This window comes from Megascapheus bottae, chromosome 31, assembly GCF_031878675.1.
Source record: "Megascapheus bottae isolate mThoBot1 chromosome 31, mThoBot2.hap1, whole genome shotgun sequence".
Lineage (NCBI taxonomy): Eukaryota > Metazoa > Chordata > Mammalia > Rodentia > Geomyidae > Megascapheus > Megascapheus bottae.
This window is the reverse complement of record NC_143539.1, coordinates 3,625,585-3,640,838: the sequence shown is the minus strand read 5'-3', so window position 1 is coordinate 3,640,838 and position 15,254 is coordinate 3,625,585. Positions and strand designations below refer to the sequence as shown.

Below are 15,254 nucleotides of genomic sequence, written 5' to 3'. Positions count from 1 at the left end.
CATTGGAGATAAGGGTCTCCTGGCCTTGCTGCCTGGACTTGCTTCCAACCTCCATCCTCAGATTTCAGCCTCCTGAGTAGCTGTGGTTTCAGGTGTGAGCCACTGGTGCCTGGATTTCAAAAATAATTTGTCCATCTTTTTTTTTTTGCCAGTCCTGGGCTTGAGCTCAGGGCCTGAGCACTGTCCTTGGACTTTCTCAAGGCTAGAGCTCTACCACTTGAGCCTCAGCACCACTTCCGGCTTTTTTCTATGTATGTGGTACCGAGGAATCGAACTCGGGTCTTCATGCATGCTAGGCAAGCACTTTAACCACTAGGCCAAACTCCCGGCCCTAATTTGTCCATCTTTAATCCATGCAGTTCATCTACCAGGGATTATCTGGCCACAGTCCATAGCTTAGACTCCACTTGGGCTTGGGCTGAGGCCCCTGACCTCGTGAGTGAGGATCTGCAGAAGGAGAATGCTAGATCTCAAGCAAGAACACAGATCAGATCAGTGTTTGTGCAGGGCTCAAACTCTGTCTTGGCTTTTCAGCTCATGCTGGTGTTCTGCCATTTGAGCCCCATCTCCCCTTCTCAACAAAGATAGATAGATAGATAGATAGATAGATAGATAGATAGATAGATAGATAGACAGATTTCTTTGATGGTTGGTGGTGGGGCTTGAACTTAGGGCCTGGATGCTGTGCTTGAGCTCTTTTGCTCAAGGCTGGTTAGTGCTCTACCCCAGTGAGCCACAGCCCCCCTTCTGGTTTTGTGGTGGTTCACTGGACTTTCCTGTCCGGCTGGCTTTAAACTGTGATCTTTAGATCTCATCCTCCTGAGTAGCTGGGATTGCAGGCATGAGCCACCATCGCAGGACCTCACAAACCATTTTGTCAAAGCTCGAATGGGAGTGGGCATGGCGTGATGGGCTCAAAGGTGTCTTGGGGAAATCCAGACCTTCAGATTTGAATTTATGCTGTGACACACCCACACACCAGGTCCTGCACTCTGTAACATGGGGGCACAGGTCTTTGTCTCCACAGTCCTAGAGATATGTCTGGACTTGTCCCACAGGAACAGCTTCCCACAGGAAGTCCCGCCTCTTCTCCTGGACTGCTTCCCGGAGGGCTTGAGTCTGGCTGGGTTGAAGTGGTTCCTCCAGTCCCCTCCAGTCCCCTCCAGTCCCCAGGGAAATCTGGAGGTCATGGAGAAACAGCCAGGGCCTGGGCAGGAAGGTGCCGTTCCCTTTGCACTCTGCCCACGCACGGGGTGAAGCCACCCATCTCTCCTGGGAGAGGGACTCCACAGCAGCCCCGTTCCCTGTCCAGTGCTGGCCACATCCATTTTACCCTCTGCCACCATGAGCCCCGCTCCCACCCCAGGAGTGTAGGGTGAGGACGCTCAGGCTGGGGTCTCAGGATTCCAGTCCCAGCAGTGTTTGCGTGCATGCCAGAAGTCTTCATTAACAGCAAGGAAAATGTGTGTCTGCATCTGGATGCTTCATTGCTTTTGTCCCAGGAGTGTCTTTACGCAGGGATAAATGTCCACTTGGTTGGTTGCTGGACTTGAACTCAGGGCTTGGGCATTGCCCCTCAGCTCTCCAGCTCAAGGCTAGCACTCAGCCACTTTGAGCTCCAAAGCAGCGCTGCCTCACTAGCACTCTGCTGCTAGATTAGACACCACAATCTCACAGGGACTCTGCTTTGCCCGGGCTGGCTCAGAACTGCAGCTTTCAGATCAATAATGAGTCCTACAAAAGGCCACTGTACTCCAATTAAAGCAACAATTTGGTCGAGACAGAAATAGTCTCCAAGCATGATCTTACCTGGAACTTGGTAAGGGCCAAAATTACATCTGAGTAAGGATCTGCTGTCCTTTTTCATGGCCCACTAGAAATTGCTATAAAGAAACTTACAAGAGCAAACTGAAATGCAATTAAGCAATCATTTTGGTAGTCCTAATTTTCCTTTTTTCTCTTTCTTAAAAGAAACATTTATTACAACTTTAATTCCAAATTTTGTTTAGAAACCCATGAGACCTAAATTAATTTTGAAGTTCGATGAACTTCAGTAGAAAGTTATTTCTAAGCAGTCTTCATTTTGTAAAGTTCTGAGAACTCCCCAAACTGCCTCTTCTCAGGAGAACTGTAAGATGCTCCATCAGATGTTTACTCAGAGTTAGCAAGGGCATTCAAAGGTCATCTCTAGGACTGCAGCTGTGTTCCACAGCCAGCAAGGCCATCCTGACCTAAATTTCTGTTGAAAAACCATAACATCAAAGCCGATAAGAAATGAAGGAGTGTTCCAAAGTAGAAGTTAACCAAACCATGAGGCTAAGGTGTGAGAATGAAAACGAAAAAAAACAAAAACAAAGAAACCTTGTTTATTCTGTATTATAAAAGCTGTGTTGGGGCTGGGAGTTTGGCCTAGTGGTTAAAGTGCTTGCCTAGCATGCACAAAGACCCGGGTTTGATTCCTTGGTACCACATACATACAAAAAAGCCGGAAGTGGTGCTGAGGCTCAAGTGGTAGAGCTCTAGCCTTGAGAAAATCCAAGGACAGTGCTCAGACCCTGAGCTCAAGCCCAGGACTGGCAACAACAACAAAAAAAGCTGTGCTAATTCTGTACTCGGGGCCTCTAAGCGTCCCTGGTTTCTAAGGTGTGGAGGACCAAGCTCGAGCTTGCTAATAAACAGCTCTTTGTTGCTTGCATTGGTTGTGGACTCTGGTGGTCTTTCGGGGGGATTGGGAACTTTGGGTTCAACACACCCGAGCTTCTTTTGCTCGTGAAGGTTGCTCTAGCACCTGAGCTACCGTTCCACTAACAGTCTACATGCCTTTAAACACAAGTTGGAAGTGAATTACCAGCCTGTCCTGGCTGAGCCGTGGCCATCAGCTTGGGGTTCGAGGACCAGATTTCCCTCTCCTGGCGCTTCCACCCTTGTGTGCCCGCATCTCCTTACCTTTCCTGGCCAGTCTGATGCCCTGGGGAATAACCTCCTCAGGCACGTGGCTGGGATTGGCCATCTTGTTGTGCTTCATGGCCTAGAAGGAACTGTTCTCCAGGACCAAGTCCAGATCTGCGGCTCCAGCGCCTTCCCCAGGAACCGGCAGACCTTCTCCACCTTGTTCCTCAGGATATGGAAGAAGGGGTGAGGACTGTGGGGTGTGGAGTGCTGTGTGGAAAATGGAGAAGCAGTGCATCAAGCACCTGGAGTGATGGGACAGCAGATGGTGAGGTTAACAAAGCACAGCTGTGGGGTCTCCCCCATTCCTTCCCAATCAGGCCCCGGAAGCCCGAGAGAACCATGGAGACATGACACAATTACAGCCCAGAGGAATGATCCAGCCTTTCTGCAAGACTGGAAACACAGGAAATCCAACTTCAAGGAGCAAATCTGAATTGACCGTGAGAGAAAATGTAAAAGCAGCAGAAGGCGTACAGAGGACAGGTAGAGTTTGGTTGTCTGGGAAGCCAGCGAGAAGCTCTCAGCGAGCACCTGGAGCAGAAGACACGAGAGGGGGCTGAGAGCTGAGATCACAGTTGGAAGCCAAGCCAGGCTGGAAAGTCCTTGAGACTCTCATCTACAATTCATCAAAACACCGGGAGTGGAGGTGTGGTTGAAGTGGTAGAGTGCTGGACTTGAGCGTAAGCATTCAGAAGCAGAGCTCAAGACCTCACTTCAGTCGTCCCAGAAGGGGAACAGAACACGCAGACAAAAGAAAACAAAACAAAAAACAGACAAAAAACAACCCGAATCATCAGTTTGGCTATGATCTACAAAGTGTGAGTCACCAAAATGAGATCTTGAATCGTGTCTGGACACTGTTCAGCCGTGACTTTCCGTGTTTTCAAGTGTTCTTCAAATGGCTGCTTTTGGAGGCAGACCTGCTTGGTGCCGTGGGCAGGGGCGGGAAGGGCCTGGTGTGCCATGTGCCAAAGCTTAGACCTTGCACTTGGACTTCTATTCAGTTGTGGACATCATGGCTTATGTCAGCTTGGTCTGGACGGTGCTCAGGTTGAGTTCTGTGAGGGTCCAGGGCGCTCTTTATCCTGGAGACAGGAGTTGTCACCATGTTTGTGGCAGTGCCTCAGGGAGTCCACAGGGAAAATGCATCTAGGAATCTTTTTTTTTTTTTTTTTTTTTTTGGTTATGGGCCTTGAACTCTGGGCCTGCACGCTGTTCCTGTGCTCTTCAGCTCAAGGCTACCACCCTACCCCTGAGCCACAGCCCCACTTCCCGTTTTCTAGGGATTAATTGCAGATAAGAGAGAGTCTCTTGGATATTAGTGCCCAGGCTGGCTTCATCCTGGGATCCTGAGATCTCATCTCCTGAGTAGCTAGGAGTACAGGTGTGAGCCACTGCGCCAGGCTGCATCTAGGAATCTTGGTGATAATACTGGATTGAACTGAGCGCACTGAGAGGGAAGCCCAGCTCTCCCCCTCAGACAGTTTTCAGAAATCTGTACCTCTTTAAAACAAAGGATTGGTACATTAAAAAATAATAATACTAGGGCCGGGAGTTTGGCCTAGTGGTAGAGTGCTTGCCTAGCATGCACGAAGACCTGGGTTCGATTCCTCGGCACCACATACATAGAAAAAAGCCAGAAGTGGTGCTGAGGCTTAAGTGGCAGAGCTCTAGCCTTGAGAAAGTCCAAGGACAGTGCTCAGTCCCTGAGCTTAAGCCCAGGAGTGGCAAAAAAAAAATAATACTAATAATAAGCAACTACTGATGCCTGTTTCCTCTTCTTTTACTAGATCCCTACCAGGATCCATAAGCATAAATTGCCTATTGAATGATTTCATAATTGCCCAATAAAAATACCAGGGACAGACAAGGGAAAAAGAAAAAGAAAAAGAAAAAGAAATCCCTGAAGACATTCATGCTGTTTTTTTCCTTTATCATCAAATTGGTTTTGCAATGAAATGAAAAATGTAAATGGTTCACCTTATCATCTAAGATTATGTAACAGACTCAGCCACTACCAGCCCAGAGGCAGTGGCAGTTCCTGGAACAAGAGCTGGACACACAGGGCTCCAACATGGCACAGGACTATGTGTGGTACCAGGGCATTCCTTTCCTGGTTCTGAATTTCAACCCTGAAATCGTAAAAGCAGTCCACGAGACGTTCGTGGTGAAGGACGAGGACATCATCACGGTGACCTACCCCAAATCAGGTGAGCAGACGCGGCCCGGGCTGTGTGGGGAAGGCCAGGCCTGTGCCCACCCCCATCTGCCTCCCACCTGGGTGCGAGTCAGAGCCCGTTATTGAAGACCTGTGGCCCTGAGACAGCGCCAGCCTTCAGCACAGAAGCTCAGGGATGGTGCCCAGGCCCTGGGCAAGCTACAGAATTGTCACCAACTTTTTAAAAAGGTGTTTTGGAGGTGCTCCATGGTATATTAATATAAAAATAAATGCCTTTAGAGTATTTGGAGAAAAGGCAGGATTCCCAATAGAAGAATCATTTGGGGCCAGAGCTGGGAACTGGAAATCTTGGGGTTCATTCAAGGAGCTGGCAGACCAGGCCCAGAATCCCAGGGATTGCATTGTGTGTGAGGAGCACTGGGAGAGGGCTGAGAACCCAGGACTCACGGCAAGTGACATGTGTCAAGAATCCAGAGCCAGGGGGTGAGCTGAAGGGATTTCAGGAAGTGCTCACAGGTGGGTTCAACCCAAACATACACAGAGAAATGGCTGCCGACTCCAAAACAGGTTGAGAAACCAAAACGGAGTATTACTCAGAGCTGAAAATGCTGACTGCTCAGACCCACGCTCCTCTAGATCCCCAACTTCTTTGGGGGTTGGGTCATGGGGCTTGAACTCAGCCTGGGTGGTGTGCATGAGTTCTTCAGCTCAAGGCTGCCTCCCTACCCTGGAGCCAAGCCACACTTCCTGTTTTCTAGAGGTTAATTGGGGATAAGAGTCTTAGGTCCTTTTGGCCAGGCTGGCTTTGAACCTTGATCCTGAGATATCAGCATCTTGAGTAGCTAGGATTCCAGGCATGAGCCACCACGCCTGGCTAGTTCAACATTTTGCCTTCTGAGTTGCAGGAATGATAAAAGAAGTTGTGTGTGATTGCATTCAGGAACAAGGCCCCCAATCTGCCAACATCCTCAAGATGAGATTGTGGGAGGCAGAGCAGATGGCAAGGTGTAGTGGGTGCAGAGGTGGAGAAACTGTGAGACCACTCAGGACACGCTGGGGATGTTAGAAGAGTGCGGAGCAGGGAAGGAGCTGATGACCAGGACGAGCGATGCCCTGGTCCGGATGTTGGGGTGCAGTGCACATGTGGTTCTTAAAGAAGCCCACAAACAGGCTGGGACTTCACACTGCAAATCTCATAGGGGCTTCACACTGTAAATTGCATACTTCTTTTTTTTAATTAAAGAATTTATTAACATTGATTTTTACATCATATTTCAAATAACAAGTTTAACAAACAAGTGTTCAAGAAGGGAATCTCTATATACAATCACTGGGACTTAGGTTTTAGAACTTAATCAAAATTAGGCTAAGGGTTTGTATTTCATAGAAATATATTAATTTTTGAAATAAAACATTATGTCTGTAGAGTCACAGGTGTTTATGTTTTTATAGTTGTTTGTATTTCCATTACCATGTCCATAGCATTGGGTATGCAAATATTGAGTCCTCGGTCTTGTACTTTTTGGGTCTAATAGCCACAAATTAAGGATACCATGTGCCTTTTGTTCCTTTGGTTTTGACTTGACTCACTCAACATGATTTTCTCTCGATTCATCCACTTCACTGTGAATGCCATTATTTTATCTTTTCTGTTGGCTATGTAGAATTCCATTGTGTGTGTATATCTATCTATCTATCTATCTATCTATCTATCTATCTATCTATCTACCCCATTTTCTGTATCCATTCATCTGCAGTAGGGCATCTGGGTTGTTTCCATCGCCTGGCTATTGTGAATAGTGCAGAGATGAACATAGCTGAGCAGGTGTCTTTATAATAATATCCTGGGTCATGCTGTTCAGGATAGATGCCCATAAGTGGTATGGCAGGATCATAGGGAAGGTCTATTTTCAGTTCTTTAAGGAACCTCCACACTGCTTTCCAGAGTGGCTGAACTAGTTTACATTTCCACCAGCAGTGTAGTAGGGTTCCTTTTTCTCCACAACCCTGCCAGCAACTGTCATTGTCTGAGTTCAAAATCTTGGCCATTCTTGTTGGGGTAACGTGGTATCTTAGGGTTGTTTTTATTTGCATTTCCTTTATGACCATAGATGATGAACATTTTCTCATATGCTTTTCTGCCACTTTAATCTCTTCTTCTGATAAGTCTCTCTTTAGTTCCCTTGCCCATTCAGTGAATGGTTTGTTGGGTTTGGGGGGATTAGTTTCTTGAGTTCTCTGTAGATACTGGATATTAAGCATTTGTCAGATGTATTATTGGTAAATATCTTTTCCCAGTTGGTTGGTTGTCTCTCTACTTTTGCAACTATGCTTTTATCTGTACAGAAACTTCTTATTTTTAGGTAGTCCCATTTATCGAGTCTCTCTCCAATCTGTTGTGACCCTGGGATTCTGCTCAGGAATTTTTGCCTGTGCCTATGAGTTCCAGTGTCTCTCCTACTTTATCATGTAGCAGTTTCACGGTTTCCAGTCTGACATTGAGGTCTTTGATCCACTTTGAGTTAATGCTTGTGCATGGAGAAAGGCTCGGGTCAATTATCAGTTTTCTGCATGTGGCTGCACAGTTTTGCCAGCACTAATAATTGAATAGACTGTGTTTGTGCCACTGTATATCTTTGGCTCCTTTGTCAAATAAAAGTTGACTATAGGTGTGTGGTTCTATTTCTGGGTCTTCTATTCTGTTCCACTGATCTTCTGGTCTGTTTTTGTGCCAATACCAAGTGGTTTTTGTTATTATGGCTTTATAGTAGAGTTTGAAGTCTGGTATTGTAATACCACCAGCATTGCTCTTTTTGCCTAGAATTGTTTTTGCTATTCTAGGTCTTTTCTTGTTCCATATGAATCTTTGGATTATATCTTCTATTTCAGTAAAGAATGTCTTTGGGATTTTGATGGGGATCGCATTGAATTTGTTTATCAATTTTGGCGATATAGCCATTTTCACTATGTTGGTTCTCCCTAGCCATGAGCATTTCCTAGTGTCCTCCTCAATTTCTTTAATTAGGCTTTTATAGTTTTCATTGAATAATTCCTTTACATCTTTGGTTAATTCCTAAGTATTTTATTCTTTTGGGGGCTATTGCAAATGGGATCATTTTCTTGATTTAGCCTACTGTTTGTGTATTGTTGGTGTACAAGAAGGCTACTGACTTCTGAAGGTTAATTTTGTATCCTGCCATTTTGCTAAAGTAGTTTATTAATTCTAGGACTTTGGGAGTGGAGTTTGTGGGGTCACTCAAGTAGAGGATCATGTCATCTGCGAATAAAATATTAGCCAACAGAATCCAGAAACAAATTTAAAAAAATCATATACTACGATCAGGTAGGCTTTATCCCACAGATGCAAGGCTGGTTTAACATTCACATATCAATCAATGTAATACATCACATCAATAGAGCTAAGGATAAGAATCATATTATAATTTCTCTGGACACGGAGAAGGCATTTGACACAATACAATATCCATTCATGTTGAAAGCACTAAAAAAATAGGAATAAGAGGTACATTCCTCAAAATAGTTAAAGCCATATATGAAAAACCTACAGCCAGTATTATACTAAATAGTGAAGGACTGGAACCATTCACCTTAAAATCAGGAACTAGACAGGGATGCCCACTCTCCCCACTTTTCTTCAATATAGTGCTGGAACTCTTAGCCAGAGCAATAAGGCAAGAAAAGGACATCAAAGGGATCCACATAGGGAAAAAAGAAATTAAACTATCCCTATTCATACTTCTTTATCTGTAAATGAGATGCATCTGGTTGTGGGCACCAAGATGTCTCAAGATACAGCCTTAGTCTGGGTAAAGGAATGGCAGGGGAAGGGTGTTAAGTCTGGGTAAACAGTGGCAGAGGGAGGCAGGGGGAAGGGAAGGGCTATAAGCCCCAGTTTAATGGAATTCCAAAAACTCCCTTACAACAATCCATTTTCCACATTCCAAAAATAATATATTTTGAGCCTTGGGCCGGGAGTTTGGCCTAGTGGTAGAGTGCTTGCCTAGCATGCACGAAGACCCAGGTTCGATTCCTCAGTCCCACATACATAAAAAAAAAGCCAGAAGTGGTGTTGTGGCTCAAGTGGTAGAGCTCTAGCCTTGAGAAAGCCCAAGGACAGTGCTCAGGCCCTGAGCTGAAGCCCAAGACTGGCAAAAACAAAAAACAAATATATATATATATTGAGCCTGGAGTTTGGCCAGTGGTAGAGTAGTTGCCTAACATGTATGGAGACCCAGGTTCAATTCTTTGTTATCACATACACAGAAAAGCTGGAAGTGGTGCTGTGATTTAAGTGGTAGAGCACCAGTCTTGAGAAAGCCCACGGAGAGTGCTCAGGCCCTGAGTTCAAGCCCCAGGACTGGCACCAAATTAAAAAAAAATAGTATACTTTCCATTTCCCACATTATAAAGCAAATCAATATTCAGTTGTTGTGAACAGAGCAGATTTATAATATGTCAAAATATAGGTGTTCGGTGAGCTGTGAATAAAATATACTTTACACTACTGATCCACACCAGATTGTAAGTTTGACCAAGTTTACATTGGTAAGTTTCATGGTATATATGTTTAGCACTATGGAATATATACATAAATAGTATATACTCAGAAATAAATATTGTTTTTCTTTCTGTCCTCAGGAACCCATTGGTTGATTGAGGTTCTCTCTCTGATTCACACCAAGGGTGATCCCAAGTGGATCAGATCTGTGACCACATATGATCGCTCACCGTGGCTAGAGAGTATACATGGATATGAATTATTACTGGACAGGAAGGAGGGCCCCCCCCTCATCACCTCCCATCTCCCCTTCCAACTCTTCCCCAAGTCTTTCTTCACTTCCAAGGCCAAGGTCAGTGCACCGTGGACAACACCTACTCCAACAATGCCCTTTAATCCTGAGATGGAACACAGCAGGAGATCTGGCATTCTCCTCCTGTAGTTCATGGCGGGGCCTGAGACTCCTTCATGAGGTTGGGATTCTCTACACCAACCCCGTTCAAACCTGTGGATCATGGCCAGATAATCCCTGACACATGGACTGGATGCACTCAAAGACTAAGCACACTGTATTTGAAGCCAACACCCATGGCTCATGCCTGCCCTCCCTGCTACTGAGGAGGCTGAGATCTGAGGATCAAGGTTGGAAGCCGCCCAGGCAGGATGGGCTTGGGGACTCATCTCCAGTGAACCAGCAAAAAGAAAAACAGAAGTGGATTTGTGACTCTAGTGGTAGAGGTCCAGCCTGAGCAAGAAAACACAGGGACAGGCCCTGAGTTCAAGCTCTAGGATTGAGAAAAGAAAGAAAGAAAGAAAGAAAGAAAGAAAGAAAGAAAGAAAGAAAGAAAGAAAGAAAAGAAAGGAAAGAAAGAAAAGAAAGAAAGAAAAAGAAAGGTGACATTGTATTGTTTGTGTCATGGCATGTGGCACTGTCCCCTGACTCTGATTGTGGGTGCAGTGAATAAACCCCTGGGGACTCTGTCCAGATCACACCAGCATCTCTGTCCTATGAGATTGCAGGTCCCCTGCCTGCCCACACCAGTCAGTGCACACACCTCTGTGATCTAATGGTAACTACACTTGTTTGGTCCTGAACATGACCGTAATGGGCTCATGTGCTGTGAACTCTGCTGATTGTGTTATTTCATCCCCTCTGCCCTCCAGTTTCAATGGGTTTTGTTTTGTTTTATAATGTCTTGGAGGATTTTTTTTTGGGTGGTCTTGGGGTTTAAACTCTGGGCCTGGGCCCTGTTGCCGAGCTTCTCAACTCAATGTTTGCACTCTACCACTTTGAGCTACAACATCACTTCCAGTTTTCTGGTGATTAATTGGAGATGAGTCTCCCAGATTTTCATGTCCAGCCTGGCTTTGAACTGCTATTCTCAGATCTCATCCTCCTCAGTTGCTAAGATTACAGTTGTGAGCCACCATTTATTTGCACACAGACTATGTTTTGATTTTGGTTTTGGTTTTGTGTCACGCCTGAGGCTTGAACTCAGGGCTTCGGTGCTCTCCCTGAGCTTTTGTGTTCAAAGCTGTCACTCCACCACTTTGAGTCACAGATCCACTTGTGGTATTCAGATAGCTAGAGCTTAGGCTGGCTTCAAACCACAATCCTCAGATCTCAGCCTCCTGAGTATCTGGGATTACAGACGAGAGCCACCAACACAAACTTCTTCAGACATTTTCAGTAAACAACTCCTCACTCTATGGCCAGCAAAGACTAACCCGTGTCTGCTGTCTTCTGCATGTAGACAAATATTGCAGATGTGTTTAGGCAAGCCACTGTACCTCCTCTGATTCATTCCTGGAAAATGATTTGATCACAAGAAGTTTGGAAAGCATTTGACCAAGTAATACACAACCCAAAACCCCACAGATACTTGGAGGTTTCACAGCAACATTCTAGGATTCTCTGAACACAAATGTGGGAAAATATGGGAATTTTTCTCCTTTCTCCCTTTCAGGTGATCTATGTCACCAGAAACCCGAAGGATGTTCTTATATCTGGTTATCATTTCTGGAGTTCTACAAATCTGGCTAAGAAACCAGAGTCCCTGGAACAGTACTTTGAATGGTTCTTGCAAGGACATGGTGAGTGGGTTGTGAAGAGGGCAGAAAGGATATAAATTTATTGTAGGACTTGGGCCAGGTTTATCTTTAAACCTCACCATCTGGGGGTGCAGGGCTTCCTCATCCTCGAATTCACATGTGCTGAAGGCAGCAGCAGACTTGGCCTTGATGAAGTTCCCATGGCTTCTGAGCCCCTGGAGCTTCCATAGCATGCAGGGCCCGCCCCCTCTTGAGAGCTGCTGGCCACAGTGGTGACTGACAGCTCCTCACTGGCTCCCAGACCACCAACCCCGACTCTCCTGTATGTTTATACTGAGATTATATTTCAGAGTTTGTGGCTTGAATTTGGGGTCCCTCTGTGTCTACAGAAGTGCTGGGTCATTCCTCCTGCTTGCAGTTGTGTCCTGTGTCCACAGTGTTGTCAGGTTCCATGGCCTGAGTTGTGTGAGGGGGGTGGGGACCCCTCCTGTGTGCTTTCTTGCCCTCACCCTCTGCTGTGTCAAGTCCTGTGGATGTGGCCTCACCACCAGTGGAGGTGCTTGCTGAACTGCTTCTCCCTGACTCAACATCTCTGACCTCTGGGATTACAGTGCAGCCTGGTGGCTCAGGCCTGTCATCTGAGCCACTCAGGAACGGAGAGGGAGGGTCACAGCTGGAAGGCAACCTGGGAGGAAAGAACATGAGGTTGTCATCCCCAGTTCATCATCAGAAGCAGGAGGAGGAGGGGTGGCTCAAGGGGTCAAGTCCAGCCTTGGGCATAAACCTCAGTGATTATGCCCAAAGCAATACCTCTGCAGAATGCCGGCCTGGTGTTGTGGGCAGGGGTGCTGAGGCACCTCGTGTGCCGTGGGTCTAGGCTTAGAGCTGACACTGGACTTCTACTCAGCTGTGGAAAGGATGGCTCAGGGCCAGCGAGGCCTGCAAGGAGCTCAGCGTGGGTTCTGTGAGGGGCTTCGGGGTTCGATGCACTGGGGAGAGGAGTGGGTGCTGCCTCTGGTTGAGCTGCCTCCCCTGGGGCAAAGGCTGCTCCACAGGGGAAATTGTTTGGAAACCAAGTCCTGGTCCCCAGGCTCTCTCTTTACACCCTCAAGAAGAGGCTTTATTTTTGAGTGTCACCCTGCTGAAGGTGACAAGGACCAAAGCCATCCGTGCCAGACACAGGGCTCGGAGAATGGTGGGGACTTTTCATGGTGCCCTGCTGTCCCCTGCAGTTCCTTACGGGTCCTGGTTTGATCACGTGCGAGGCTGGATGTCCATGAAGGAAAAGGAGAACGTGCTGGTGGTCAGTTATGAGGTGATGAAAAAGGTAATGAAGGATTTTCCACACAGCCCTTCCCACCCCTTTTGCCCTCTCCCCTTTTACTCTACCTCTCTCCCAGGACACACACACACACACACACACACACACACACACACACACACACACACACACAGTCCATCTCCCACTCTGTCAGATTTTCCATCACATTGTGTGTCACCCCTCCCTCCTCTTCTCTTTCTCTTTTATTTTTGTGTTGAGGAAATGCCTTGACCTCATTTCATGACAATTGGCTCTTGAGCCTGTGCTCTACCACGGAGCCACACCTCCAACTCCATTCTGCTGCCACTTCCTGCTGCTGTCCTCCATTCTCCTCCTGCCCCTCCTCCTGAGACCCACTCCCTGTCATCTCTCTGTTGTACCTGGGACCCTGTTTTTCTTGCATTAGGACCCAAGGAACACGGTGGAGAAGATCTGTCAGTTCCTGGGGAAGGCACTGGAGCCTGCAGAGCTGGACTTGGTCGTGGAGAACAGTTCCTTTCAGAACATGAAGGACAACATGCTGGGCAACCTCAATAAGCTGCCTGAGGAGATTATTTCTGCCAATATCAAAATCCCCAGGAAAGGTCAGGAGTCGTCTGGGTAAGGATTGTCTGTCCGCCTGGCTCTGGAAGTCCAGTGCTCCAGCCACAGGCTCAGGGCCATGGCTCAGCCAAGGACTGGCTGGCGGTTCCCTTCTTGCTTCTGCCAAAGAAAAAGTAGATTGGAAGTGGAGCTGTGGCTCTAGTCAAATAGAGCCAACCGTCAGCAAAAGAAGCTCAAGGTCAGCACCCCAGTCCCTCAGCTCAAGCCTTCAACTTACAGGCAAACAAACAGAGAAGTCAGTAATCAGATAGCAATCAGACCAGAAAAGAAAACAAAGTTTGACTTCCAGCACACCTCTCCTCCTAGCTACCAGGAAGCTGAGATCTGAGGATCCTAGTTCAAAGGCAGCCCAGATTGAGAAAGTCCATGAGACGCCTTGTCTTCATTAACCACCGAAAAAAGAGAAAATGGAGCTGTGGCTCCAGTGGCAGAGCACCAGGCTTGAGCAGAAAATAACTCCCAAACACCATCCATGGCATCAGTTCATGGTCCCTTATGACACATGCACACATGCACACACATTTAACTCTAGTATATAAGACTATCACATACACATGCATATACCCAAACACACATGGATGCACACATGCACAGACATTTTCAACTCTATTATAACTCTACCAACTGCACATACACATGCATGCACCTATGCATGTTCATTATATAAGAACTCTGTGCACACACACACACACACACACACTTAGCTCTTTAGTATATAGAAATACTATGGCGGGCTCAGGGACACTGGGGGGACAGCAGTCCTCTGAGTCTGCATTCCTGCACTTCCCCTCACCTTGGACAGGAACAGGGCCCATGATGGCTGAAGTCAGAATTTCCAAAGAGAGCATTGGACATGGAGCAAGGTTGATGTGGAGTTCATGTCCTGGGGACATCTGTGGCTTTACCCCGTGGCAGGCAGTGGGCCAAGGGGACATGAGTGGACAGTGCTTTCCTGCCTTGTCACATCTGATGTCAGTGTTTCTCCATGGCTTCCAGGCATCGTGGGGGACTGGAAGAACCACTTCAGCCCAGCCCAGACCCAGGCCTTTGAGGAAATATTCCGGGAGAAGATGGCGGGACTTCCTCTGGAGCTGTTCCTCTGGGACTGAGTCCAGACTCCCCTCTGTGTCACTGGGGATGAGGACTTGTTTCCCCACTCGGGTGGGGCATCATGGCATAAAGCTGTCACTCAAATCTGGAGGTCTGGATCTTGCCCTTGTTCCTCTGATTCAATCACCAGGACCAGTGACAGCCCCATGCAGTGACCCACACCATGGGACCCGAGTGTGTTCTTGCTGAAATAAAGAAGGCAATGGAACTGGACTCTGACAATCATGCCTTCGTGTTGTGCTTTGCAGAGGTGCCATTACTGGAAGGCCTAGAGGTTGTCCCTCGTGTGTGCATGGGGGGGGGACCAGTGGGCCCCTCACTGGCAGACTGGAAACGTCCTCTATGTGAACACTGAAATGCTGAGTGAGCACAGTGAAGGAAGGGGAGATTGGGAAGTGGGGTGGGGGTGGGGGACCTGGCCAAGCCATCCATTGGCAAGAACCATGGAAAGATGATGGCCAGCTAGAGCTGCCAGTGGTGGTGAGCTGTCCCCTCTGCTCTCCATGGCGCTCTGATAG

At 47.1% G+C, this 15,254-nt stretch overlaps 1 protein-coding gene across 2 annotated transcripts; it reads left to right on the top strand.

Moving 5' to 3' along the window:
• The first annotated feature begins 5,026 nt into the window (after positions 1-5,026).
• On the top strand, positions 5,027-14,735 carry LOC150043634 (sulfotransferase 2A1-like). 2 transcript variants are annotated; one of them, XM_090322903.1, is made up of 6 exons: positions 5,027-5,162; positions 9,791-10,002; positions 11,618-11,744; positions 12,935-13,029; positions 13,430-13,607; positions 14,623-14,735. In XM_090322903.1, the coding sequence occupies exons 1-6, from the start codon at positions 5,027-5,029 to the stop codon at positions 14,733-14,735; spliced, it is 861 nt and encodes a 286-aa protein (XP_090179029.1). The 2 variants fall into 2 exon arrangements, with proteins under 2 accessions (XP_090179029.1, XP_090179030.1); XM_090322904.1 differs by lacking the exons at positions 12,935-13,029; positions 13,430-13,607.
• Positions 14,736-15,254: the final 519 nt, after the last annotated feature.

Coding starts and splice junctions, on each gene's coding strand:
- LOC150043634 (XM_090322903.1), top strand. CDS start 5,027: ATGGCACAGGACTATGTGTGGTACCAGGGCATTCCTTTCCTGGTTCTG. Junction 11,745..12,934: donor ATGGTTCTTGCAAGGACATG/GTGAGTGGGTTG, acceptor TGTCCCCTGCAG/TTCCTTACGGGTCCTGGTTT. Junction 13,030..13,429: donor GTTATGAGGTGATGAAAAAG/GTAATGAAGGAT, acceptor TTCTTGCATTAG/GACCCAAGGAACACGGTGGA.